Source organism: Poecilia mexicana, unplaced genomic scaffold, assembly GCF_051168715.1.
Source record: "Poecilia mexicana isolate PSO_F unplaced genomic scaffold, ASM5116871v1 scaffold_15, whole genome shotgun sequence".
Classification (NCBI taxonomy): domain Eukaryota; kingdom Metazoa; phylum Chordata; class Actinopteri; order Cyprinodontiformes; family Poeciliidae; genus Poecilia; species Poecilia mexicana.
This window is the reverse complement of record NW_028263384.1, coordinates 22,572,881-22,600,846: the sequence shown is the minus strand read 5'-3', so window position 1 is coordinate 22,600,846 and position 27,966 is coordinate 22,572,881. Positions and strand designations below refer to the sequence as shown.

Genomic DNA, 27,966 nt, shown 5'->3' with positions numbered 1-27,966 from the left:
AAAGTTTATTCGGACAAATTTCATGATTGTAATTTTCAGCCATTGTTTACGTCTGGATTGACGGCATCTGGCGGTAATGATGTGACACGTCAATGACTTAAACGCTGGATTGATGCTACATGACCCATTCAGACGCTATGAAACGGGTCAGAATTATTACGAGAGGAATAAATAAATTTTTTGAGTGAAAATATAACTGGTAATTTAGACCTATGAAAGAGCCACATATGGGCAAAAAAGAAAAATAGATTTGTGTTGCATTTCTTGCCTTGGATATACTTTTGGAAAAAATGTTTGTTAAATGACTGGTGATACACGATTTATCGGTATCAACTTTGATATCCATCAAAGTTCTTTTTAAAAAAATATCAGTACTGGTCCAACCGAAATATTTGTTTTGGTCATGTAATGATGATGCAGTACAGAACCAAGGGTTGATTGACTGAAGCAGAAGCAAATTAGTTGATGCAATATTAATAACTAATATCCACATCAATACATTCCTAGAAATGCCAATTTCTGCAAGTAATTCTAACTTGTTTTTGTAAATTAAACTGATTTTGTATTATATTCATAGAACAACAAAACAATACATAGTGCAAAATGATCAAAACGATTTAAAGTCCAGAAAAGTTTGGTTTGTGAAAATACTGAAATTTTTTCCTTTGCAACAATTAAAAAAATACTTAAATTACAATTTTATAGCATCAAAGAAAAACTCCTGTTCACCACCACCTTCAACCACTCATCTCCTCCAAGAGAGATTTTTATTTCTTAGTGGCTGTACTTTATTTTTAATCTGGATTGTTTAAGGCATACAGCCAATAAAATGAAGTCCGCGTTCAAACGCTTCTCAGCTTGTGCAGATTCAAACATTTGCTGAACACAACTCCTGCAAAGTCCAGCGACTGACTCCGAACACGGTGTCATGTCTGGGAGTAGAGCACACCTTTGTTTATTTTTGAATTTATGGGCGAGATCACTTCCTGTTTTGATGTCAGTCAGAAATATCGGATCGTATGTTTTAAGCTTTTTGCTGCCGTTTCACTGCTTGTTACAGGAGTTGTGTTTCAGAGCATTTTATGGTACACAGCAGCAGTCTGCATCATCATACTTGGGTCATCCAAACATGAATAAAAGCATATCTACATAGCCATATATCACAGCTGATATTAATCCTAATATTGAAATACTGTGATGGCAAGAACTAAGTTTGGAAAATGGGACTCCTCTCCCCAGCCAGTGAGCGATGTGGGAATGTGTTCGCCATCAACAGTCGCAGCTCCAGTCCTCTTCCTGCATCAGGCCAGGTTGAAGCCTTGATTGTGATCTATCGCATGTAAAAGCTTCTCTCTCAGCGTTTCTATACTCGAGTACTTGGGAAGGTCCAACAGGTTGAAGCAGGTGTGGGCTACAGGCAAGTAGTGCTCCCCTCCGCCGGTCGGCTGGATCACCAGCTTCAGGCTTTTCATGCCCAGGATGGGGATGCGGTCGCTTCCTGTGAGGAACACTGGAGAAACGGGGACAGTGTGAATTCAGCTGGCTGAGGGGGAACCGTCTTTATCAGGTTTAAAGCTCAGACGGTTCATCAAACTTACATAGAAACAGTTTCTTCTTCTCCAGCGGAAGTTCGTGGAAGACCTCCCAGAAGAGCTTTATGGTGGGATGTTCGGCCCAGTACTCTCCTTTATATTCAGTGCTCTGCAGAACCAAAGCCAGAATTATTCATGCTAGGACTTTCCACAGTGATGTTGCACACACTGCGCTTTGAAAACGTGTTGAACTTTTCCACATTTTGTCACATTACACAAACCAAACAGCAAAGGACTCTACTGGGATTTCCTGACTGACCAACATTTGTGTTGAATCTCCAGACAGATATGAAGCATTTCTGTCAAAACTGAAGTGAAGGATTTTTTAGGTCTGTTTCCAACACTGAAGAAGAGCTAAGCACTGAAATCTGTGCCCATTCCTCTTTGCAACACAGCTAAAGCTCAGATGTACCACAACCTTTGACTAGGCCCATTTCCCATTTCTACCATTTCTAGTGTTTTGTAACCCTGAAGAGGTTTACTTCATGATTTTTCCCAAATGTGGCTCCACTAAAAGGTTCTGTTAGTCTGTCGCAAAGAAATCCCCATAAATAAAACTCTGAATATGGCAGTGTGACAGAATGTGAAAAGGTATGAATACTTTTACAAAGAACAGTAGGAGGTTGTGAAAGGTCACCTTCTCCAGCTCTGTCCAGTCATAGTTGGTGTTGCCAATGATCATAGCTTGCAGTTCGCTCGGCTGGAACAGATCTAAAACCCTCCCACCGCACACTTTGTGGAAACCTGAGTAGAATCCCTCGAACAGCGGAGCCACTGCCTTGTTAAAGACGTAATCCACGTAGGCGTCCACAAACTCCTGCCTACAACAAACAAAGTCATGGTAAGATGAAACCCTGAGGACTCCCACATCAGCTAATGAATAATAAGACAGCCAAGACATTTTTACCGGTTTGACTTATTGACATTAATGTTTTCACCGTTTGGTACCAACTCCAGGACCTCAGTGGCTCCGTAGTTATCCTCAGTAATCTGGAAAACAAGCAGGCGGCGTTTTAAAATGGTTTCTTTCAAAGATGGAATTATTTACCCGTTTTCAACAAATGTTAACTTACAGTGAAATTCAAACAGAAAGTGTCTTCAATGTCGTCTTCAGTGTAGTCCAGTAGTTCCTGCAGGCTCCTGGTTTAAGATCGTATCCCAAAACGGTCAAAACAGGCAGAATTTAAATATTTTGAAGGACGGTAGATAGACACAAACCTTCCCACGTCTGGCATGAGCTCCTTCAGGTCTTCTAGCGTTGGCTTCCTCTTCAGGAGCTTTTTGTAGAGTGCCAGAGGGAAGTTGAGCTCTACGATGGTGAAGTTGTAGATGGCCAGACCACAGATGACCCCGATGAGGTTAAACAGGTCAAAGTCCTCGAACGTCTGCAGCGGTAAGCAGAGACGGGAAAAGATTGAACAGAGATGCTCTTCAGACACCACAAAGTCAAGGTCAATGATGATGGATCCTTACTGTCAATGGTACACACAGTTGCTAATAGCGATGCTAATTTTTTACTTGGGGCTTTAATGGTTTTGTTAACTTTGAAGACGTTTAGCGCACTGAGCTTCCCCTAAATGAATTTTTATGGATAAATTCTAAAGGGCTAATTTATTTGGCAACTTTGTAAACTTTCTGTGTTGAAGTTTATCATCATTATCGTCGAGCGCTCACACCTTGTGTGAAAACCAGATGAGTCTGGATTCCTCATAGTAGCGAAACATCCCATATTTGGGATCCAGCAGCTCCTTCATGATCAGGAGGAAGAACTCTTTCCTGACTCCTCCAGCGTCCACTGCATCTTCTCCCACAAAGATCACCTGCAACGGAGGCCACAAGGCAGAGAAAAACACATAATTCAACAAAATATTGAGACTTTTATTTTACATCACAATACAAGTACATTACATTAGTGAAAAAACAACAGTACTGTGAGTTAATGAATGAATATTAATGTGGGTGTGTGTGTGTGTGTGCGCGTGAGAGTGATGGTGAACTGAATAAAACAATCAGTGTGTAAATAATAATAGTTACAATAATAATAATAAATCAAATTATCTGTAAATTTACAGTGGCTTAATTAATAAAGTTAAAAAGTTCTATCAGGTGAACTTTGTTAGATTATAAGCAGGAATTACTATTTCTTTAATCAGATTTTTTCACATACTTTCCTATTTTTCATTTTTTGAGACTGTAAAAAGTTACACTACAAGTTCCTGTTTTCTCCTGATTCTCACCCAATCAGTGCAGATTCTTAAGACATGAGGAACAAAAGCTGCATTAATATTAAATTCATTCAAACTTTGTTATTAAATCATCTAACCTTTGCTGGCTTTCTTCTATAAACGCCGATGTGAGCGGTGTTTACCTTCAGTGGTTTCTTGTAGTCAACGTTCTTGGACTTCCTGAGGACCTCCATGGTGTCGCCCACGATGTTCTCCCTGCGAACGATGAGGATGAGGCAGGGGTTGACCGACTCCACAGCGGGCAGGAACATGGAGCTGAAGTTCTGCAGCTGCGCCTGATCCACCGCCATCTGGTGTTCACACACAGGTTCAGGCAAAACTGGCCCAGTTGTGTCGGTACAGTGCAGAAACCCAGCAGAACTGCAGTAGATACCTGCATCTGAATGACGGCGTCTGTCTGAAGCAGCGCCGTCTTGGCCTGAGCGTCGAAGACGAAGGGATACTTGCAGAGAGTCACCACACCGTCACGGCCCTGAGGACACAAACACACATCAACACTAAAGGCAACAGGAAGAAGATACGTCTTTTTAAGAAAAGAAGGAGAAATCAGAGATTTAATCACAAGGTGTGAAAACCTCCAGGGTGTGAATACTCTCCCTCTGACTCACCATGGGGTACATCTGCCTCTGAATCCAGGTGACGTAGTCGTTCCTGATGTCGATCAGGGCGTCCAGCTCGTGGATGTAGAACTTGTCGTACTGGATGATGCTTCCTGATTTCTCGTTCACCTTTAGAGAGCAGCAAAGTGAAAGCAGAGCAAACCCGGCAGCAGGAGAACCAGTCACCAAAGCTTCTCTCACCTTGTGCAGAATCTCCAGGAACCGGAGCGAAGTGTCCAAGAAGCAGGTGAAGATCCGCTGCTCGGCTGGAGGAATGCCCATTTTGTGCATCTGGAGCAGAAACACAATGACGTCCTTGTAGAGATCGACAAGCCGCTGGAAGAACAGCGGCTCGAATGTGGACCACCAGTTCCCTGAAGCCATTAAAAAAACCATCAGAGACCAAATTATGACTAAAAACTCAAAATCATAAAATTAAAACTCAAAATTATTTAAAAAAGTCAAAATTATGACTTTGAAAACCTCAAACATTTGACTAAAAACCTCAGATTTATGGCTTTAAAACATAAACTGGTAATCATGACTTATTCTCATAGTTATGACTTTTTAGCTACTACTTATGACTTCCTGTTGGGTTTTTACTCTCTTTCAATCTGACCAGGTGAGGAATGATGTTCAGTGAGTATGAAGGGAACCAACCTAAGACCTTCAGCGGCGCCTCCTTCAGGCCGACGACGCATTTGGCAAAGGGGATGGTGATGGTGATGTAGTTGCTGCGGTCGCTGAACAGAGGGCTTTCAGGCAGCGACAGGTAGAGCCTCAGGGCCTCGATGTCTGGAGGAGAGCTGCTCAGTTTGGGAATCAGCTCCTTCTCCAGGCTGGCAGCAACCTGAGAACAACGGGCCGGTTACAGTTACTGAGGATGGACCGGATCCATCAGGGACGAGTTCAGGCCACAAAGCAGCACGACGACACATTCAGACTCTGATGCTCAGAAAAATCCACCATTTATTAATATATATATTTTATCATCAGAGTTTTCTGGCATTATTCAATTGTTGCATCTTATTTCTACTTGTTATAATCTTATTTATTTACCTCAGGTTAGTTTTGTACCATATCAGTTAATATATTTCTAAAAATCAATAATAAGGGATTTGAAAAAATATCCATCATTTAGGCAAATTTATGCTGTGGACAAAAAAATATCAAACAACCTTAATAGACTAACAAACACATTCAATATATTATATTCATATACATTTCTGTGGGTGTATGTACACATGAGTGTATGTATGTATATGTGAGTATGTACACACATATCTGTATTTCATATTTATATTACGTTGCTTAGCTTGTACGGTGTTTATTTTCCCATCTGCTCTGTGACGTCGATGTGTTTGCCTGAAGTTCGGTTCTGTTCTTGACTGACCTGCTGAGAAATCTTTGGGTGGTCCTGCTGGATCAGCCTGTGGAGAAGCAGCCGGGCCATGTTCATATCCACCCCAGAATATTTACTGCTGGTACTGAAGTGATCCGGGTGACTGAGCAGAAGGAAAAACCAGCTTTAAAACGAGCGACGAGACTAAGAGGTGGAGGTTTGGTTCTGCTGATTACCTGGTGGACAGAAAGGAGCCGTTCAGGCAGCAGGCGGAGGAGAACACCAGGTCGATCTCACTGCAGGAAGCAGACAGAGACATTATTAACATGGTGCAACAAACCCTCCAAACTGAGCTGAGAAGATTCATTCGTAGGAATATCAGGGCAGGAGAAATCTGAGAGACTGATTTACTTGGACACGTCGACTGGGAGTCGTCCTGGTGAGTTGTTCAGCCATTTCTGTATGATCTCCTCATTCAGGGTGCAAACCCTTCTTTGAGGATCTGGTACTGTCAAAATTTCCATGTCCTGAGGTTCCTACAATAAAGACAGGAAGAGCCATATCAGCTTATGTTGATATAATCCATCAGGTTTGAAAAACAAACTTGATGTATTTCAGTTTGTAGAGCAGAACATTTTTGGCTTTTTTGTGCATTTCTGATTCTTAAATATACTTTAAACTGTACGTGCTTATCTGATGCTCAGATATTGAGCTGCTAGAATGTCTTCAGTCAGAGGCTTCTTCAGATTTGTTGTAAGACTGACTGCTACTGGAGATCCTTTCTGCCCAAAGCATCATCCACCACAACAATAAGTAAAGAGATTTTGAATGAACAAAAATCTCTCAAAATCTCTTCTGTTCATTCACACTTTTTGAATACACTGAAGTTTTTAGCTGTAAGGCGACAAAATGTGGAAAAGGTCAAAAAGCAAAACTAAATTACAACAAGGTCCGTTTAATACCCAGAACTGGGGAATTAACTCAGTCCAATTACAAGAACAGATTCAAATTTAACTACAGACGTTAAAATTCAGTCATAGTTATAATATGAAGGAAATCTCCATGGACGGCCAGCTGACTGCTTTGAATCGCCGTGTTTAGATACGAGTAGTAAAGGGTGTCAATACTTTTTCAAGATGCTCAACGTTTAATTTGACTTTCAAGATTTTATATTTTTCAGTAAAATATTGACGACTACAGCAGTGGATTCATGGCTACGGTCCATTAGTGCAAGTGGTCAGGTGCAGCTAGAGGCTTCTCAGTGTGACGAACTGTACTTGAATGCATCATATTCTGTTATACAGACCCTGAATGCCACTGGGATTTGAATTCAGAAACTTTAATAACTCAGGTTTAATTTCAGAGCGTCTAATTACATTTACTTTTGTACCAGAAGGAAAAAAAGAAAAAAGATTTAATTTTCCTTCCAAAATCTAGAGATTCGAATTATTAATGTAGGGAGAGCAATAGGGGATAAAAATCAATATTACTGAACAAATCGGCTTTTAAAGGCAAACTAAAATAATTTAATTAAAGAGGACAGTTTACTTACAGTAGTGCTGCAATAATGAGCAAAGCTCTGATCTCCTCCAGCGTAAATCCTTTTGACCCAGCAGCTCTGCTCCAAGTCTGGACATTAAAGCATATGGTTAGCACAATAATAGACATAGTATTCATGTCTATTATTGGATTATTATTGGATTATTGGATTTTCATCTCATGTGCTTTAATTAGCAACAATTTAAAACCGGATCTTTAGATTTTCTCCAGCTTTAGTCAGGAAGTCTCACCGTTCTCCTCTGAGGGACAGGAAGCGGCCCAGGGTCCTTTAACGGGGGAGGGGCTCTTCCTGTTGCAGGTGGCGCGTGTGCCCAGCTGGCCGTTCCCTCCCAGTCCAAACGAGTAGATCTTCCCACAAGCGGGCGTGAAAGCCAGCGTGTGCTGCCTGATGTTCAGAATGTTATGAATGTCTAAACAGACGCAGCATCTGCGTTTTATCTCTCACTTTATCCTTTTATCGTTTACCTTCCACATGAGATCTGAGTGACTGTGTTTCCCATGAGCTCAAACACCTTCCTGGGGTTGATTTCATGGTTGGTGGAGTTATGGCCGAGCTGTCCGTATCCTCCTGCTCCAAACGTAAACACACCCCCTTCCTGTGGAAACACACAGAAACATGAGGCTGAAAATGATTAGAAACATGCAAATACAGCAGAACATCTCATCAAATTTGTTTTCTTTGACCCAAATCTCTTAAATAAGTACCATCGTCCATCATTTGTAGTCAGAATTAATCTATATTCTAACAACATGCCTGGCAGGGTTCAACACAGCTGAATGATTTGCTTTTTTATTGCATGTAGAGCTACAAACTTCATCTTTATGCAATTCTGAACAGCAGAACGGATCCAGCCGACCTTTGTGAGCACAGCTGTGTGATCTTCTCCACAGGAGACGTAGATCACTCTTTGGGATCTCAGGGACTTGAGGAGAGTTGGGAAGCAGCGATCTGTTGAAGACCAGAGGAGAATTAGACTCAGACACTCCCAGGCAGCGTAAGGCTTCGTAAAGCGCCCACCGTTGGTGTCGTTGACCCCCAGCTGGCCGAACTTGTTGCGGCCCCAGCCGAACACGGCTCCAGAGAGAGTGAGGGCGAAGCTGTGAGCGCCACCTGCTGCCAGCTGAGCGAAGGGAATGGCCTGCAGCGACTGGACGGCCTGAGGCGTGGAGACGCTCTGACCCGTCAGGCCCAGCCCCAGCTGGCCGTATCGGTTCTGACCCCAGGAGAAGATCTGGCCGCCTGGAAACAAACGCGCCGTGATGGACCAGAACCGAAACGAGGGGAAAAAGAAATAAACCAAACAAAATATCCTCACCTCTGGAGAGAACGAGTGAGTGCCAGAAGCCACAAGCCACCTGGGCTACCTGTACATCTGATAAACTCTTGATGTTCCTGATAAAACATATAAAACAAGAACATCAGCAGCAGAATGAAACACATTTTATCAGACTTTATATGACAAAAGCAGAAGCAAATATTGCTTTGTTCCCTTCTGACCTTTCCCCCACAAATTTTTATGTTTTTTATTGGGAATTGATGACAGAGCAACACAAAGTGGTAGTGTATAACTGTTAACTAATAAAATCTAATGTTATATAGCTTTTTAAAGTTTGTTAGATAAAAAAGTGCTTTTTATTTATTATTCTCTTCGCTGGTTAACTTGTCTGTAATGCAACGTCATTTATTTATACTGGCTGTATAATTAATTAATCAAAATGAATTAGCAGCCCTCGTTAGAACCTAACTTTACTTAACTTCTGGGCTTCATGAAGAAGTTTGAGGAATCCACAGACACACATGAGGCTCAATGTACTCACTTTTTGTGTAATGGGTAAATACAAATACAACTTAATTTTTCCAATTAAAAAATGAATAAATATTTTAAAATATTAATACTTTAGGAAACTATGCATTAGTTTCCTTACATTGTCATAATGATTTGCAGCTTGTATTGGTTTGTCACATAAAATCCCAACACATTCTTACTGCAGCTGTTGCGAAAAAACTCATTTTAATAGTAAGTCACTGGCTCTACCTCGGAACTCGAATACATTCTTCAAAGTTATTTAAACCCAGCTGTCCGTCTGAGCCGAGTCCCCAAGAGAAAACCTGGCCTTTGTCGTTTAAGGCCAGCGTGTGCGACTCCCCGCAGGACAGCGCCAAGATAATCTGTGCGTCCAAGGCCACGACCTGCTCTGATAGATGACATGGTTCAGGTTTTTATTAGCAGAGGCCCACGGAACCGGACAGAAACCATGAACGTCACCAACCTGGTTTCTTCCTGGACTTATCGTGCCCCAGTTGGCCCAGGTCATTGCAGCCGCAGGTGTAGACGGTCCCATCGTCCAGCAGGAAGGCCGTGTGTCTACGGCCGCAGCCAACGTCGCTCACTCGCTTCCCGTGAAAAAACTCACACCTCCGCGGCTCAACTACGATCTCTTCGTCGATCCCGCCCAGGCCGAGCTGTCCGTAGGAGGCGTTTCCCCAACACAGCATGGTGGCCCTCACCGCGCTGCAGGATACACTTCACCCTGCGCAAAAAATATTATCATTATAGATTCATAAAGCACAGACAAGGAGGATCACTGTAACCACAAAGAAAAGCAATAATCACTGGCTTCTTATTATGATTTGTATGTAATGGAAGTAGAGTGGAAATGATTAATCATGATGAAACGATTATTGGAATAATCATCATGTAATTTTGTAATTAATCATTAACTAGATTAAACAAAGTCAACAAAAGACCATTTGCAGAAAGAACATCTTCACAGTAGTAATTAAGCCAAAACTGTACAAAAATATATACATTTTCCATTAAAAAGTAGCAAATCCAGCCTTTAATCACAAAACCTAACATAAAGAACACCATCATCTTTCTTTTACACTATATAATGTGAGTAGATGCACCCAGTACGTGGTTATGGCTCCTTTTGCATGAACTATTGTAGTCGAACTTGATAAAACCCAGTGGATAACTCCAGCAGAGGACATGGTGTGGTGGAAACTTTAACCTGGACTTCAAGCAGTTTGGATTATCTGCCTTAATACTCTTGATTTCTAAATGAAATTATAAATTTATTTTCATCTGAACACGCTACTAGTTCTGTAAAAATCGGTGTATAGTTATTCTTGAGGCTCTGATACGTCTTGTGCATCTTCAAACTCAATGCTGCTTGAGCACATTTTTCTTCCACCAAACTTTCCTTTAATATGTGTGGATACAACACGTGAGAAGGCAACTGGGAGTTGGCAATGACTGTCTATCTGTCAAAGCAGCTGTTTTCATGGTTGAGTAAAGCATAACATTCCTGAATGAATGGTATTAATTAGTCAATAAATGAACTGCTTGGTGTTATTCTCACCTTTAGACATGCACCTGCATACAGGCTTTAAACCAATTAGCCAAGCTAATAATTAACTTTTCTCCTGAAGCTTTGGTCTTCTTAATCTGAGTACCTTTCTGACATCATGTGCATACAAATAACATAATAAACACACTTTACATTAATAGCCAGGATTGACAACATTCTAATAATCCAGGATGATGTTTCCGGTTACCAAAGATAGCATGGAGATGACAAGCTAGCCAGGAGAGCAATGAATGATGCAACCTGCCCAATTTGATGTCTATGAAGCAGTTAACAGGTCGGTTTACTTTAAAGATAACATATAACATATACATTGAGTCAAAGCGTTCAACACGTGGTGTCATTGATACTTTAAGAGGTTATATTCCACCATAAGAGAGGCAGTTAGCAAGCTAAAGTGTTATAATTTAGCACGGAGTTCATTCATGAACTCGAAACCAACATTAATATAAACACCCAAAATGTATATTTATTGTGTTTTTGCTTCGTTAAAATCTCCTCTTAAACAACTTTGAAAACATGCTTCAGTGAACCGCTAAAGCCAAGCAGTGAATCTCACCAAAAGCGGCTCCACAAACAGCCTCCCAGCCTCCCCGCGCTTCACTCTGCGGCTGCTTTCAGAGATTATACACCGGACATGTTTCAGAGATTACCATGGAAAGCTAACAATCAACTGGATGAAACTAAATCTTCCACTCAACTCCAAAAGATCTGTCAACAACCGCTGTACGGCGCTATTAATGTAGTGTGTCAAATGTACGGAAATACAACCAATATTTCCGGTTGAACTTTAAAAAATAAAAGTCGTTCAGTAATGTTAGCAACATCAACAGTTCAAATCGGTGTTTAAAAGCACTTTTATCTAAATAATTACTATGAATATATAAATATATGCCAAAAAGGGATTACTAAGTGCCAAAATAATAATTTTGTAAACATATGGCGAGATTTAATTTTGAAAGTTTGACAATGACACCGGAAAACGTACTATATTTCCGTAAATTTTGTCCCCAGTAGTAAAGAAATGTCGCGAAGCATCAGAAATGTTCTAGATGGACATCGTGCGCATGCGTGATCCCGTTGTAAACGGTTTTTTTTTTTTTTTTTACATTACAGTAAAATCAATAAAACTCTCTCATATCATATTTTTAAAATTGTTTCCACTAACAGACTGGTTCACTTTATGTCGTCTAGATCGCAAAAATATTTCTGAGTTGTTAAAGTTAGATACTGACAATAAAAAAATAAAACAAAACAATAGCAACAATCTGAAACCAAAAGTGATATTGTTGAATTTTAGTGCGCAATCGGGCTCACACAATAAAGCTAAGTTCAGTTTTCACAAAACAACATGTACTTAATTTGAATATTTGAAAACTATAGTCATGATATGTTTTACAAAATAAAAGTAATATATTAAAAATGTGTAAATGTGTTAATATGAGATTTAAGACACTCCAAAACAAGGTTTTCTTGGATTTATTTAAACCGATAAGATATGTTATTTTTTTTTCATCTGATGATATCACGTTATGGTACAGAGCGTCTTATGGAAGAATCTGGAAATGATCTGTTGGATCTTGTTTCTGTTTTTCAAACCAAATGAGTCAGCACGCCTTGTTTCAGGGCTGTGGATCATCTGGCGCCCTCTGGCGGTAATGAAATCAGGAATGAACATTTCCACAGAGGTTTTAGAAGTACTCAGTGCTCAGTACTTTAGAAGTACTGTCCTTAAGAAGAAGTACAGATAATGGTATGGAAAAAATATTCTAATAAAAGTAAAAGTACAGGTTGAACTGCTGAATCAATCAGTCAACTTTATTTGTATAGCACATTTCAGCACAATCCCTGCTGTATTGTTTTACTAAAGTAAAAGTAAAAAAAAGCACAAGTTTTGAAATGTACTTTACTAAAAAAAGTAAAAAAAATTTAATCTTCAAGAATACAAAATGACATTTGATAAGTCTAAAATACTTAGAAAGTTCTAGTAATAAAAAATACATTATTTTTGTTGACAAAATAAAGAAAAACGTATTTCTGAAAGCTTATTGTACATTTTTAAATAAGCAATTTATTAATAAACTTATATTATTTTAACATGCAACAAAATATCCAGAATCTATGGCGAGTGAAGAGTTGTAATAAATTAATGAGACATTAAAAAAATTATTTAATAAATTTTTTTTATTGTCATTTGGCCATCTTCACTCTCCATAATAGTCAGGACTGGAGCAACAGTTTAGTATTAAGCTTTGAAAATGCATATTTTTCAAAGAACAAGCCAGTTTAGGGACAAATATGTAATTGTTACCATCTGCCATGAGGGACTGGAGAACACAGAGCAGAGACACAACAACAGGTCAACAATCAGGAGAACGTTCCATGTTCATCCTTGGAAGTGAAACTTTAACAGGAGAGGGAGAACAGTTAGGTGATGGCAGCATCATGACAGCAGCAGCCGTTGGAGGCTTCATGCCTCAGGTTGGGTCGGTCTGCCGGGGCAAACGGCTCCTAGTGAGGGATGGGACCCAGAGACCGACTAGAACTGGAGATATAGACAGAAGTCAGTGTTTTATCAGCCTGTCGGGCCACCAGGCTTTATTTATGACACTGAGGTGGAAAAGTCAGTGGTTATTTAAAGAGTTGTGATATGATCGGAATATGGCGGGAGGTGAGTGTAGATTCTGAGATCAGCAGGTGATGGTGAGTGGTGCTTGTTGGAATTCGTTTCTTTTTCTACGTGGAGGCAGAGAACTAAAAACTGGTTTCTTGAAAATGTAGGAACGAGGAAACAAAAGCCTGATTATCACTCATGGAGCAAAACAATCTGGTATCTGCCTCAGAGGATCTGATGTTTGTAGCACATGCTGAAGTGCTTTACTTTATTTAAAATTTTATTTTAAAACAATAAACAAACAAAAACATGACATTCTAGTGGCAAAATAAAGTAATGAAAAGAATTAACATCTGGCACAGTTTGGAGGTTAAGAGGTTTTCTAAGACAGCACCAAACAAATAATTTTTAGCCTTAAAATATTTTTTGGACTGAAATTGACCTGTGAAGACAATGTTGAAAAAGTCAATGTGACTAAAGATAATGACTGAGACATTAGTACTTTAATCCTGGAAATGTCCCTCAGGTGACAGAAGGCCGACTTTGTAACTGTCTTTATGTGACTCTGTAGTTTTGCCTCTTCATCTGTAGCTGTTCCTTCTTATATTTGGCTTTTTCTGTTTCACCAAGCAGTTTGGGTTTTTTGCATGCATTAATGTGTGCAGTTTGCCCTGAATTTACATTTGTAAATCCAGTTTGTTTGGGAAAGTCTGACTTCTGTTGCACTACATTTTTCTTCCCTTTGTGATACCCAAGTCCTGCTGACCGGCTAACCCTGTGTGACCGCATTCAGCCTGTGGCGGTGCAGAAACCCATATTCAGCATTTCTGTGGAGTTTTTTTGTGTGTATTCTTCCACTAAGTTTCACTTGTTGCAAAATACTTTTCCTCCCAGGCTTGTTGGAGTTTGTCTAGGGTGAAAAGAGGGTTTGTGTGAGTTAATTTAGCACATTTTAATTTATAGATTAACAAGCAGTCGGTTTATTAAACGTCTCACTAAGTGAGGATCCAGAGTGGAAAATTTACTTCAGATCATAAATAAAAGTCAGATCTAACATGATGGAAGAAATTTCCGCAAGGTTCTCGTCAGGATACAAGAACAAACTCTTGTTTTATTGTGATTTTATGAAACAGATAAAGTAGTAAATAACTGTAAAGTGGATGAAAAAGGATAGACACTTTTTAAGATATTCCACAATGAGATCTGAAAAGAGTGGCATGAATTTTTTTTCATCCTTTGTCACTCAGACACCCCTAAAATAAGCATATAGGTGTGCATGCAAAATGATTTGGCTGCCAGAAAATAAACGCTGAATGTCACTCCCATGGGGATACATGGTGTTGGCAGCATCATGCTGTGGGAATAACTCTCACCAGCAGGGACAGGGAAGCTTGTCAGTTAATTTGCAGGTGGATCAAGGTAAACAGGACAGTAATGGAGGAAATACCTGAGACTCAGTCAGGTTCAGCTTCCAGCAGGGCAACAAAGCCTCAGGGAGACTGTTTTCATCAAAGAATATTCATGTGCCAGAGTGGCCTAGTCAAAGTACAGACCTGAATGCAATCATAAAAGACTTGAAACTTGATCTTCACAGATCCAATCTGGCATAGTTTGAGATGAAAAACGGACAAAAGCTTCAATCTTTAAAGACATGAAGCAGGTAGAGATAATCTCCAGAAGACATAATCTGTAAATACATCGAAATGTGGTGAAAGATTGAAAACATCAATTATTGTTCTTCCACTTCACCATTATGCACTACTTTGGTCTGTTACATAAAATTAGAAAAGAAAAGGGTAATACAGTTCTCATATTGTAACCTGAAAAAATGTGGACAATTTCATGTGTTGTGAATAAGAAGAACCAGCAGCGCTCAGTTAGTCAGATTCAATCTGAGCGGCTCTTCTGCTGCTTTTGTTGTCACCTGTTGGTGCGTGAGAGCCTCTGTCTGGATTTACACAAACCCGACTGAATTTAAAGCTTTGAACACTTTTGTAATTTTTTGGTCAATATTTATATAGAAATAAAATGTAATTTTTAGGTTTCTGTCTTTATAGCTGTATTTTAGTTAACTTTTATTGTATTTTTCACTCAAATTGGGTGCATAAACATCCTGAAGATATTAAAAGTCAATTTTAACTCATATATGACATATTTATCATTCTTGTTGCAGAAATTAAACAAAACAGAAAACAAATCATTCCAAAAATTAAACACTTTTCTTGTAAAAAGACAAAAATCATTTCTTACATTTCAGCTCTACAAAGATCCCCCTTTTCTTCAGAAATCTGACTCATTTAATTTAGTTCAATTCATTTAATTCAACTACTATATTCCTGTTTAACTGCTCAGCAGGTAAAAAAGATCCAGGAAAGAATTTTTTATTTTATTTTATAAAAGTCTTCAGTGACTAATTTAAAGTTAAGGATGAAAATGTTTTCCTTGCCAGGCTGAGCGGTTTCCTCATAGCTGCAGCTGGGCGAGTCCCAGGAAAACAGTGAAGAGAAGTAGAGCAAATATTTATATTCTCATGGTGCAAAAAATAAATGAGGCTTTTTAAAACATGATGAAGGTTAAAGACTCCAGAAAGTCATATTGACAAATCTCTCAAGTATTTTGTGATGCGCAGATGAGGGTGGAGGTGATTGTAATGTTTTCCAAGTGCGTCTCGGTTCCCTGTGATTAAAGGCTGCAGTGACTGACTGCTGTCAGTAACAGCTTTCTTCCCACTCCAATGGCGCCGTTTACGCAAGCACTTTACGTAACAAACAATTTGAACTGTTTATTGTTAAGACTCAGCATCAGGTGCCTTCCTGGCGATGCGGCTCATCCTGTTCTGCAGGTTCTACCAGGGAGTTTTTCGCCTGCTGGCTTACGCACAGCAGCCTGATGGGTGGCAGCAGCCGAGTAAATAAAGATCAAACCGAGACACGGCTGACGATAGAAGCAGAACAGGAGCTTGAGAAGCAAACATGTTGGAGCTGGTTGGAGTAAGTAAAGGTTCAAAATGTTTCTGACAGGAATGGTAGTTCTGGTATTGACGGGTGTGTTTCTTTCGTTCAGGTCGTTGCCGGATTACTCTTTGTTGTAATTTGCTTTTCTACAGGCCTGAAAGATGTGAGTAACCTTTTGATATTTTTGAAAATGTAACAAAAGCAAGTTACCAGCAAAGGAACATAAAACCTTCTTATCTGACATGATTATTGCTGTTTACAGGGAAAAAAGCCTCAAAAGTCCCAAATTCCTGAATCCTCTTCCAACAGCAAACTGGTGAGTTTTTTTTTTCCAGCTGCGGCCGTTTCATTTAAATCACAAGCGATGAAACATTTGATGCATGACTCTTTAACAGAACGACCTGAGTGAGGAAGATGTACATTTACTGGCAAAGATCCTTTCTCTTGGTCTGGTGGACGCCGATCCAAATTACCTGCAACACCTCAAAGGCTTCAGAGATCTGAGAGGAGGGTGAAGAAAGAGAAACTAATGGACTCAAAAGCAACGATGTTCCTGGGAATGTCTGGAGATTTGTGTTAATATCACTGCAGTGCTGCTCAGCATTGTAGACTGGACTTGTTTTCTCACAGGACGCTCCACAATCAGCAGAATATTAGGCACCTTATTCAGGTTAAACCGGATCCAGACGCGGTTCTACTTCTGGTTAGACGTGCACAGAAAGTCTGGATCAAGTTAAACACAACAAACAGCTGGACCGAAGCGTGTGGAAGCTGATTTATTCTGCTGCTTGGATGCCTGTCATGCAATATTTATGAATTTTTGTTTTGAGCTGGAAACAATAATTGTAGTTAAAAGGGGTAGAGCTGTCTCGGAAATGCAGAAATGCTTAATCACTCCGCTTGTCCTTTCCTGGAATGAAGAAAACAAAAGAGGAGCGATATAAAGGAGAACCTGACACAAAGAGGCTAAACGCCATGAATAAAAGTAACACGTCTCACTCCAGATTTGACTGTTGAGCCGGTCGCCGAGCAGGTAGAGCAGGGTCACCACCGCCATGTTGAAGAAGAAGAAGCCCAGCAGGCCAGCGGCGCTGAAGTGTCCGAGGAGGGGATACACCCAAACTCCCACCGTCAGATAAACCCACACGATCCTGAAGAACCGACAAGCAGTGGGGAAATCAGTTTTTAAGGTTTATTTGTGGTGTTTGGTGATCTTGCTCTATCTTATGCAAATATTTATTGGTACAGTTGATCCCTTCTTGCAAAATCTGCAGTTTAATAATAAAAAATGATCTGCATCAAGCTGAGTGGTTCTGGTTTGTCCACTGAAACACAGAGGAAGATGTGTTGCCTTTAATGAGGCAGAAGTATAAAGGGTTGAAAAGAAGCGTTTGTCCTGCAGAGCAGGTTCCTGCTGATGGCTCAAACACTGATGCTTTTCTTCCACATTAATATTCAAGCAAAAACTGATCTTTTTAAAGATTGCATGTTTTTGTGATGGATTGATTTTTTAAATATCCACCAGCAGGTTCTAAAAAAGACAGTTTGCTGAAAGAACAACACAGTCAGAAACTGTACAGAAAATATATAAAGTATGCATTTAGATTTAAAAAAATCTTTTTCTGTAAATCTGTTCTACCCAGAACTCCTGTTCAGTTTTAGCTTCTCCTGCTCCTCATTGATGCCACGCCAAGCAGAAGGGCTGAGATGTTCACATGTTGATGTCAGAAGGATTATCCATCGCTCACTACAGGAACGCTTTTAGGCAGTAAAATGTTTATTTTCTTACTTAAAAAAATAAGTAAGAAAAGCTTTTAAATTATTTGCATATATGCATCTTCTAATGTTTTTCTAAAATTGTATGAAAAGTGTTTAAATTAAAATCCTGAAGAATGTGTCGATTTATTTTTATTTTTTTACTAAATTAATCGATTAATCATCAGAATAACTGATTACTAAAATAACTGTTAGTTGCAGTCGAAACAAACTAGCTTTTAAAACAGTTCAGCAACATTTCTGCGACCTCAAAACTCAGTCTTCTGATCACAAGTTGAAAAGATTGACAGAGTTTAAGAGAGGATACTTTTGAATGGACGTTTCTCGCTCTGAGGATGAGTTGGTAGGTTTGAATCCCAGTCTGTCTGCATCTCTTTCTCCTGGACATGCTTAGGTTTTCTCCAGGTACTCCACTTTTCTCCAACAACCAAAAAAACTCTTAGTTTTATTTTTTAGCTGTTTGTGTCCCTTCGGTGTGAGTGAGCCCATCCCACCTGTCACCCAGGAGATCGGCACAACGGATGACCTCGACTTCCCCCACATGTTCACCAGTTCTGGATTAAATTATGTCTTTTTTCCAACCAAAAACCGGTTGGTTGGTCCTTTCTGTCTGTCCTGGGCCTGGGTGATGTATCTACCTGATCCGAACACGCGGCACCAAGAGGCTTCGAGGTTCATGGCTACTTTCTCATCCCTCACCCATCATTATATCAACACACAGGATCGTCTTCCTTCCACTCAGACCAGACACTGGCATGTTGCTGTTCTTCATCTATTTTCTTCCCACTGGAGGTTTTTAATAAAATGTTGGATGACTTGGAGTCAGACATGTTTGGCTCGACTTTCAGGGCTGAATTTCAGAAATCTGTCAGTTTGAAAGTAAGTGTTGTTATGTCTACTGGTAATATTGTAAACTTTGTGCTGCTGGACGCTCTTGTAAAAGAGATTTTTAATCTCACTGAGGGTTTTTCCTGGTTAATTAAAGGAAAATAAACACCTTTTTGCATGTATTTGATTTACTGCATAAACAGAATAAGTAGAACTCAGCAAACTGCAATAAGATAGAAACAGAAAATGCAAATGAAATGAAAGTGTTTGCTGCTCCCGTATGTTTATCGGTAGCGTTCTGCTTGGCAGGTATTTGCCTCTTAGAAAGCTCAGATTTGCAGTGTGAAGCTGTTAAGTTGCGATTAATTACCTGATTAAATTACAAGCAAACTCAGTTAACTTGCAATTGCACACCACACTGTTTTCAGATTTTCATTTGTAATGAAAATCCTAGCGATGCAGTGCTTTGTGTTTCTCTACCACATAAAATTCAAGCGAAATATAGTGTGATTATAACACAACTGAATGTGAATACCTTTGGGAGGTACAGTACAGGTAGTGCAGCATTTTACTGAACAACCTGCAGGTTACTTTTCCTTTTGACATTTCTGATAGTTCAGGTTTGACTTTTGCTTGTCATTGTTGGGTTGAATCAACACACCAGCCTTCCAGTGTGAACTTTGACCTGTAAAGGGTCACTTCAAAGTGACCCTTTACTTCCTTTTTTCCCTTTAACACCTGAACCAAAGTACACAGCATCCATGTTACACACAGTATAATCAACACAGCTACAGTTTGTTTGAGCAAATTATAAATGAGACCAGCACTAACTGGGATAAATGAACATTTATAGCTTTTAGTGTTGAATTTATGGCGATGATTGTTAATAAAACTCTGAATGTGAACCTTTTACTCAGTGAAATGATAATTTGTTGAAATGTGGGTGTGAAAATAAACAGCTATGAGAAAGTAATAATGTCTTTAGTGATAGCTTCTTCAAGAAGAGCAACTTCTAGAAAATCTTATGATCCATTCTTCATTGGCTGTCTAATATGGCATATCACTCATATTACCAAAGTCCTCCTCTGATTGGTTGAGCAGTACCTTGTGATAACTCCTCACCTGGAGTTCAGTCTGTGGATTCTGAATGAACATTAGAAAACATTGACAAGGCAAGTAGACGCTGACAAACCTTTTAAGATCTGATCGTAATAAATGTTTTCTTGCATCATATTTGACATCAGTGTGTCTATTCAAAAGAAATAACTAGTTGAAAAGCAAGAGGCAGCATCACACAACGCAGAAGAAGAGCGTAGCAGCAAGATGGCGGATGCCCAGTTTGACCTTGTTCTTCCTGTGGAAACATGCAAAACTGGTTCAGAATCACATTCAGGAACCGGAACAGGTTCCGGCCCGGCGCATTATCAGGTTGCAAAATTACACAAAAATCCAGTTTTTTCACATAGCGATCAGAGTCAGTGTCTCTCACCAGTTTACTTCAACCATATTTCCCTTCCTATTAGAATTCTGGTTTAGCTAAGACATTTTACTGCAAGTTGGATCTGTGAGTCTTAGGCGCATGTTTCTGAGGGAGAGTTTTATGCTGAGCGTAAGAGAAAAAGGCAAAGTATGAATGTCAAACAGAGCTACACACCCAAATATGGGACGTGTGTTTCTACGGAGCAGACTGTGCTAATGCATGGCTTGAGCTGTATGTCCATAAAAAGAATTGTCTTTCATAAGTTGCTGACGACTGTTTTTGCATTTCGACCTTCTGATCCTCCCTGGATCTCACACAGATCCGTAAGCCGCTGGTTTGAAATAAACTCTCCCTTTGTCCGTGTGAACACAGCCCAAGAAAATAACTTTATTTTATTTTATTTCTGCCATTCTGGCTGATTTTTGTTTAACTATTTAAGTCTTTTCCGTACAATATTAGAAATACTTTAAAATATGCAAATAAACATATTATTCAATTTCTTTTTAAAGTGCAGTAACAGCAATCCTTCAGTGAACGCTTCATTATTTGAAACAGGATTTTAACATCAACATGTGAAACGCTCAGCACTTTCTGCTTGACTTAGCATCAGCTCAGTGTTCAGCTGATCTGGTGATTATTTTTGGGATTTAATGATTAATAACTGCATAGAAAAAGATGCTTAATATATTGCTTTTCTCCAGAATTTGAACCAGGTGAAGCTAAGCTACCACTTGAGGAACATTTTTACAGACAGAAGGTTTTTACTTCTTATTGTAAAATTTATATATTTTTGTGCAGTTTTGGTTTAATTGCATATTTTATTATATTGTTCTTTCAGCAAATTGACCTTTTATGAGTCTTTATACTCATTAGTAAATTAGTAATTTAGCAGTTATTTCAACAGTTAATTCATTATGATTAATCTGATTGATTGTTTCAGCCCCAGCTTTTTGCTCAGTTACTGATTAGTTTTCAGATATTAATGAATAACATTTATTGGTTTATGTTGAAGTGCTGAGTTTTGACTTGACTTTCCTCCAAGATAAAGAGCAGAAAACGGGAGGAAAAAACCCAAACAGCTGGGAAAAAAACAAACTGTGTAGCACAGTGTCGCCCAGTTTCACACTCAGCCGAACCGGTTTCACTCCGGAACTCTGGATGTGTTTACAGTAACAGCTGATTCAGCACTCACCAGGATAAATAAGCCACGCCCACGACTGACAGCGCTGCCAGCGCGTGCCTCATCTGCGGGTATGTGTGAGGCTGCACCAGCACTTCTCCGAGCAAAACAGGAAGGACCAATGTGTGCTGTGGAAACACCGGAGCAGAGGCGCAGTGAGCACAGCGAGTTTAGGTTAGGAAAACCAGACAGAAGGGAAATAAAGCAGAACAGATACCATGGCGTGGTTTATCCAGGGAGGGAAGAAGGCATCGATGTTTGCCGGATAGACTAACTCTCTGTCATAGGCAAAGATCGTCCAGAAGAGCACAACCACAAACTACAGGATTCAGAGGCCACAGTTAGAGCAGAGAACTACTTTTTAAACATGTTTTATTGTTTTATAGTAGTAGAACACAGTAAAACACTTTTTCTTGGTATGATTTTAACTTATGGAGTTTGCATTTTCTCCCTGGGATCTTCCTCCCACAATCCAAACCACAATCCAGGTTCATCAGTTTATCCAAATTGCTAATATAAATACTTTTTTAAATTTAAACAAACTATTTCAGATGAGTATTAAATTAGGACACCCCCATATTTAATCCAAATCAAACTGACACAGAGGTATAAAACATCAGTTAACAGTCAGCTGTCTGTGATTCTGAAATGAAACAGAACATTGTGCTGAGATCCAAGCAGCTGGATGAAACCTTCAGTAAGAAGATTGCAGCAGTTTAAGAGTCTGGTAAGATTTAAAGAGCTTAAAGTTAACCTTTAAAGGCCAACATGCAAACATTCATCCTGAAGACAGACTGCAAGATGCTGAAGGAAGTTTCCCACAAACCACTAAACATCAGCAGCAGGCTGATGTTGTACTTTTGACTGGAGGTTCAACTTTTTAATGAGCAGTAGGAAGAGAAAACTTTTGCTTTCTGAGAAGAACTTAAAGGCCTGACTCAATACTGTCAGAGAAAGCAGACAAATGTTCAAACTTCTGGAAGAAATGTTCCTTGGTCAGATGAATCTAAAACTGAATCAACTGGACATAAGAACCAGAGAACATGCAGGAAAATCCTCTCACACCAAGAGTGAAGCACAGAGCAGCTGCGTATCAGATTATGTTTCAGGAATATTTGAGGCTATCTGTTACTGGTCCCAAAAACGTTAAAATGTAGCATGAAATATATTTAGAAACAAACAATTTCAGGTGAGAACTCACATTTATTTCCACTCAAAATGAGACAAAAGTGTAAAACATTTTGGTCTTATACTCAACTGAACTGTCTGAGTATAAAAATATGGGAAGTTATGAGTCATTAACTTCTTGACTTTATATACAGTAGAGTAGGGGTGTCCAAAGTGCCGGCCTGGGGCCATTTCTGGCCCGCCGAAGTATTTTGTGCAGCCCGTCAACCTCAAATATAGAATATGGAGCAAATAGTAGCAGAAGTGGTTGATGCAGATGGACTTTTTTTATTTTATCACAGATGAACAAAATCTTAAAATAAAAAAATGTGGCACAAAATTCTTTCCTTGTTAAAGTTTTTCTATTAATTTTAATTTTGGAGTAAACAGAACCACAAATATTGAGCTACTTTTACTCAAAAGTAAATCTTCCATCCCTCCTCCCCCCAACCTCTAAAGAAAACAATCAACCCTAAAAATGTTGAAATTGAGATGCTAAAATATAATAATGTAATAATTCAAGAAATTTTTACAATGCATACAATATGATACAGTACAATTTTTACTTTTTGATTGTAAAAAAAACTAGTTTTTTTTTACTTGCAACTTGGCAAGAAGTTTGTACACCGTTGCTATTATTAGAGGAGGGTGTGAGGTAACTTTTCCTCTGCTAGAACATTGTTTTAATGTTTAAATACAGTCTCTTTGTTTTCCAGAGATCAATACAAGAGATTAGACCTTAAATGCAAATATTAATAAAGAACTGCCTTTTTAAAAATTATAAGATCGTTTTGTAAATAAATAAGAAAGCTGAAATTAGTGGCAGGATTTTCTCACCGTCCCAACAGGGAAGGCAAAGACGGAGAACAGGAGGTCTTTCCATCTGTTCAGCGCGCTCTCTGCCTTCTCCCCTGGTTGGAGATCGTTCACTGCCGCCAGGCCAAAGAACGTCATTTGCAATAACTGAGAAAACACCAGCAAAATTATTCAGTTTCACCTGCACAACATATTCACCACAGTCATCACCGCTAAACGTGCTCACCAGGTTCAGAAAGGTGAGGTACTTCCATGGTCCTCCATAGACGAAGATCCCTGCAGGTAGCTCCTCTCCATCCTTTGCTGCCAGATAATTCACAATGAAAGTGTACCAGCCGAACGCTGAGATGTGGAACGCTGCCCTCAGGGTGGAAGGCATTTTTAAAGCTTATGTTGAACAAAAATAAATTATTAGCAACTCAGGAGAACTAATCTAAACGAGTCCAAGTATTCCCTTCAGATGTGAGTATTTGAGGCAGAGAAGGTCTTTATAGATTAGTGTGATTCAGTCCAAGCTTATTAAGATGCTGGTGAGACGCAAAGCAACATTTTTAGACAAGAGGCCCTCTGTTTGTTATGATACGTAACATTTCTTCTTTCACAATCAACCCTCTGAGACATGTGACTGAACGGTGAATTTATTCACTGTGGGAGCCTGTTAATCTGTTTCACAAGAGAAGAACTAAAAGTACAGCAAGTCCCATTTCGCTGCTCTAAGTGTTTCAAAACCAGCATTTGGTGTCATTACAGAGGAGCTGGACTTTCTGAACTGAAGTCTGTAGAGCTTAATATCGAACCTTTAACAGCAAATGAACGACAGTCAGAAAGGAACAATAAAGTCGACATGCCTGGTTATAGTGTCAAATTTTAAAAATCAACAAATAATCCTGCAAAGTTATAATTATTCTACACAAAGCTGCACGAAAAATGGAGAAACAAAAACAAATTTACTCTTTTTACATTTATATATATATATATATATATATATATATATATATATATATATATATATATATAATGTGATAAACCAACATAAAATAGTGCATAATTAAATTAAATTAAAAAATATCTGAAGTGTGCTGTGGATTTTGCTCCGTTTTGTCTTTTCCTTTTATATAAAATCCAGTGCAACCAGCTGCATTCAGATATCATTTGTCAATAGTTTCACCAAAAGTCATTTTTCCATGCGTAACTTTTGAAATAATTTACTAAATAAATATTTATATATTTGTTCATATACATAAAAATAGTTTTGTATGATTTTGTGTTCTTTTTATATTGTGAATCTATGATAGCATTTCCTGAATGGCGTGTCCTGACTTGACTTGTGAACCACTCTATCGCCACAAGGGGGCAGTATTACATTACACGTTGATGTAATGCAAACACTTAAAAGGCGACAATCACCACTTTTAACAAGGTTAGATTTTCATCATCTTAATTTTGAAAAAGTAATCCTAAATATTGTTTCTGACATTCATATGTTTTAACAAAAACATTCAAAACAATAATATAAGACTCAAACTAATATTTTGTGGCCAATTTATGATCTTATTACAAAAAAACCCTCCATAAAAATATCCTCAGTGAGGTATTGGAGATTGATGAATTTCTAATTTATGTGTGACTCTCATCTATTCCACTATTCTCTTTCTGTCATCTAACCATCAGCAGCAAAGGCCCGGCCCAGTTCTCATTGAGGAAGCAAAGACCTCCAACATCTCATCCAGGTAAAGCAGAGCTGCCTGCAGCCCTCAGGCCTCCTGGATCCCCAGTATTTACATTAAACTCTGAGGAAAGATTCATGTGTATAGTTTGACCTGAATTTGCAGTCTAAAAAATAAAGAATATTCAATTCTTTAACAAGTGAGTATGTTTTGTTCACAATAGAAACAGCTGATTAATCTTGGACAGATCTGCAAGTTATCCAAACCCAATGAATAGCACATTTTGATATAGACCTGATAAAATCAACCAGGTCCCATCGTTTCCTCTTCAGTGTTTACTTTTTGTGGAAAACATTAAAATAAATAGAAAACATTCTCTCTGTGTGAATATTTAATATTTATATTTAATCTGTTCATTTCATGAAATGCAATTGTAGGAAACCAACTCCAATAATTTAGTTTTTATTGGGGAATAAAATGCATAAATACCCAGTCACCATGTAAGCACCACAGAGAATTAAAGAAGATTCCTGTTAACAGGGACAAGGTCACATTTTCAATATTTTCCAGAGTCAATCTAATCGCATAAAGAGGAACAGAGTATTTACATTCTTACTGAACAGATTTTAAGTATTTTTCTATTGATTAATAGACGTGTTGGATAAACAAAGACAAAATAGTTTCTTACCACATGATGGAATGTAAAGTTCAAACATAAATAATTATTTTCAATCTATGAACATTCATCCAATAATTGGTTGTGGTGCCAACATTTCAAAGTTCTTCAAAACACCATGTTTAAAAACTTCTGAACTTCTACAGAACTTGTTTCAGGAAACTTTGTGGCCATTTTAATATTCCTCTCCTCCCTCACCTTCCTCTTCAATGGAACCGATTCCATCCTCCTCACAATCCTTTTCCAGTGCAGCCATGTCCTTCCTGGCCTCAGAGAACTCCCCGTCCTCCATGCCCTCATCCTCACTCCGATGAAACAAGGAACGCTTGGCGTACATCAGGTCAACCATGTGGTGGAGCTAAGCCCAGGCCTCGGCAACAGCCATGGTGTTATTCAACCTTCACTCGGCCCTCTGGACCTGGGCCATGTCTCCACCAGGAACCACAGTGGGAAGCTGGTTGTCGATGCCACCTTGAAACCAGCGGGTCCACAAACTGGATGGTGCGCTTGGTTTTGATGTTGGTAACGGCAGCATCAACATCTTGTGGCATCACAGAAACAATCCGCCTTGTGTGGAGACACACATGGACTTTGGGTGTTTTTATACTTGATAATCCGGTAGTCTTGGTTCGATTGGAGACCAAACTTGCAATATTTGTTAGATTTTCTGCTGATGCGATTCGCTTTCACACTGCACTGTCAAACGATCCAAACACTTTGAGCAACCTGTTTCCCCTGTTTCTGTCAACAACGACTGAAGGAAAACCTCAGAGGAAAACCAGCACAACTTCCTTCTTCACAAAATGTAAACAAAGATGGAGAACTGTTGGATTTTAGAGGTTGTAGAATTCCTCTTTTGTCTCTGGCTAAAGACTACAAACCATTTCACCCTGTAGTGCTAGACTTATGTATTTATTTTTACTCCATTTACCCAGAATACCCTGCACTACTGTCCGCTTCCTGCTTTTGGAGCGGTCTCTGGTCCTCTTGCATCCACATAAGCATTCAACCTGCTCCAGAGTCAACTTTAGCCGAACCAAGACTCAGGTGTTCAGGTTTAGGGCTTTTTCGGTTTGCATTAGAGTTCGACTACGCATCCACACCTCCACAAACGAACTGGACTTGCTAGACAAATTAACTAGAGTTTGATTATAGCAGACTAAACAGGGCTGGTGGGAATGCACCCACTAAATGCACGTGTGCTACCTACCGCTCAATCTGAACAATAGATGAAATCTCAATACAAGCCACAATTATTTCATTTTGGAAACTGCTGAACCTAGAGCAACATGGTTGGAGACTGAAGCAACCTTCTCCAAACTGCAATTTACCTGATTGATGCACAAATGAATCACCAATTACAGGAAAATGCTATTTTCTAATTACTAATGTCTGGAGTACCTGGATTTCTTTGCGGAAATGATTTTGTACCAAACATAAACTGAATTGTTTAACAACAGTGACTGGATCTAATTTTCAGAGCTGGTTTGTAGCAGAAACTTAAAATATAAATGATCTGTGGGACGGAGGAAAATTCAAAACATTTGAGTCCCAACAGGCCATACAGAAACTACAAATGAAGGAATTTCATAAATACTTTTAGATCAGTCACTGATTCCTCTCAATTTCCCAGATAACTTTAACTGATTAGAAAAGACTCTTCTAGATAGTCTCAAACAAGTTCACTTTGTATCCAATTTTTTTTTTTGCCAAACTACAACAGTTGAATACAAACTACCATTTCTAATAAAATTATGGGAGAATCAACTAAAAATATCAACACAGAAATATGGGAGGAAATTTTACTTTTACTCTCAAAACTATCCATAAGTTTTTAGATTCAGAGAAATTCAGTGTAATACCGTGTTTCCCCGAAAGTAAGACAGTGTCTTACTTTCTTTGTATCCCCAAAAGCCCCACTATGTCTTACTTTCGGGGTATGTCTTATATTGGAAAAAAATTGTTGAATTTTTTGTTTTAACCATAAAATTAACATTTATTAACAACCTGAACAGTATTGTATTCACCACAAAACAGTTTTATAAAAGTAAATGCCAAGAATGTCTTGTTACAACATTGCATAACATGTAAAACAAT

General features: G+C 38.9%; 2 protein-coding genes and 1 long non-coding RNA gene across 3 annotated transcripts; 1 reads left to right on the top strand and 2 right to left on the bottom strand.

Moving 5' to 3' along the window:
• Nucleotides 1-724: 724 nt before the first annotated feature.
• herc4 (HECT and RLD domain containing E3 ubiquitin protein ligase 4) lies at nt 725-11,457 on the bottom strand. The gene is made up of 24 exons (XM_014992810.2): nt 11,271-11,457; nt 9,611-9,871; nt 9,376-9,535; nt 8,656-8,732; nt 8,358-8,579; nt 8,197-8,288; nt 7,805-7,935; nt 7,570-7,724; nt 7,332-7,408; nt 6,191-6,315; nt 6,016-6,075; nt 5,831-5,942; nt 5,098-5,287; nt 4,639-4,811; nt 4,447-4,566; nt 4,212-4,310; nt 3,961-4,128; nt 3,269-3,412; nt 2,811-2,977; nt 2,666-2,732; nt 2,500-2,582; nt 2,230-2,413; nt 1,599-1,701; nt 725-1,510 (listed from the first exon to the last, which is right to left on the bottom strand). The coding sequence occupies exons 2-24, from the start codon at nt 9,834-9,836 to the stop codon at nt 1,302-1,304; spliced, it is 3,144 nt and encodes a 1,047-aa protein (XP_014848296.2). The 5' UTR covers nt 9,837-9,871; nt 11,271-11,457; the 3' UTR covers nt 725-1,301.
• A 4,714-nt stretch (nt 11,458-16,171) lies between these two features.
• LOC148155361 (uncharacterized) lies at nt 16,172-17,581 on the top strand. The gene is made up of 4 exons (XR_015765368.1): nt 16,172-16,315; nt 16,389-16,442; nt 16,542-16,595; nt 16,675-17,581. It is a non-coding gene; the product is annotated as an uncharacterized LOC148155361 (long non-coding RNA).
• LOC106921254 (androgen-dependent TFPI-regulating protein) lies at nt 17,079-23,905 on the bottom strand. The gene is made up of 5 exons (XM_014992813.2): nt 23,753-23,905; nt 23,548-23,673; nt 21,761-21,862; nt 21,556-21,671; nt 17,079-17,430 (listed from the first exon to the last, which is right to left on the bottom strand). The coding sequence occupies exons 1-5, from the start codon at nt 23,903-23,905 to the stop codon at nt 17,079-17,081; spliced, it is 849 nt and encodes a 282-aa protein (XP_014848299.2).
• Between the last annotated feature and the right edge of the window lie 4,061 nt (nt 23,906-27,966).

What these genes read in the sequence shown, in the direction of transcription:
- herc4 (XM_014992810.2), bottom strand. Translation starts at nt 9,836, where the DNA reads ATGCTGTGTTGGGGAAACGCCTCCTACGGACAGCTCGGCCTGGGCGGG. An exon ending in CTCACTCGTTCTCTCCAGAG is followed by an intron (nt 8,580 to 8,655) that starts GTGAGGATATTT and finishes GTTTGTTTCCAG; the next exon opens with GCGGCCAGATCTTCTCCTGG. An exon ending in CTCATTATTGCAGCACTACT is followed by an intron (nt 6,316 to 7,331) that starts GTAAGTAAACTG and finishes TCTTTATTGTAG; the next exon opens with GAACCTCAGGACATGGAAAT.
- LOC106921254 (XM_014992813.2), bottom strand. Translation starts at nt 23,905, where the DNA reads ATGCCTTCCACCCTGAGGGCAGCGTTCCACATCTCAGCGTTCGGCTGG. An exon ending in ACCTCACCTTTCTGAACCTG is followed by an intron (nt 23,674 to 23,752) that starts GTGAGCACGTTT and finishes GTGTTTTCTCAG; the next exon opens with TTATTGCAAATGACGTTCTT. An exon ending in TTGCCTTCCCTGTTGGGACG is followed by an intron (nt 21,863 to 23,547) that starts GTGAGAAAATCC and finishes TGAATCCTGTAG; the next exon opens with TTTGTGGTTGTGCTCTTCTG.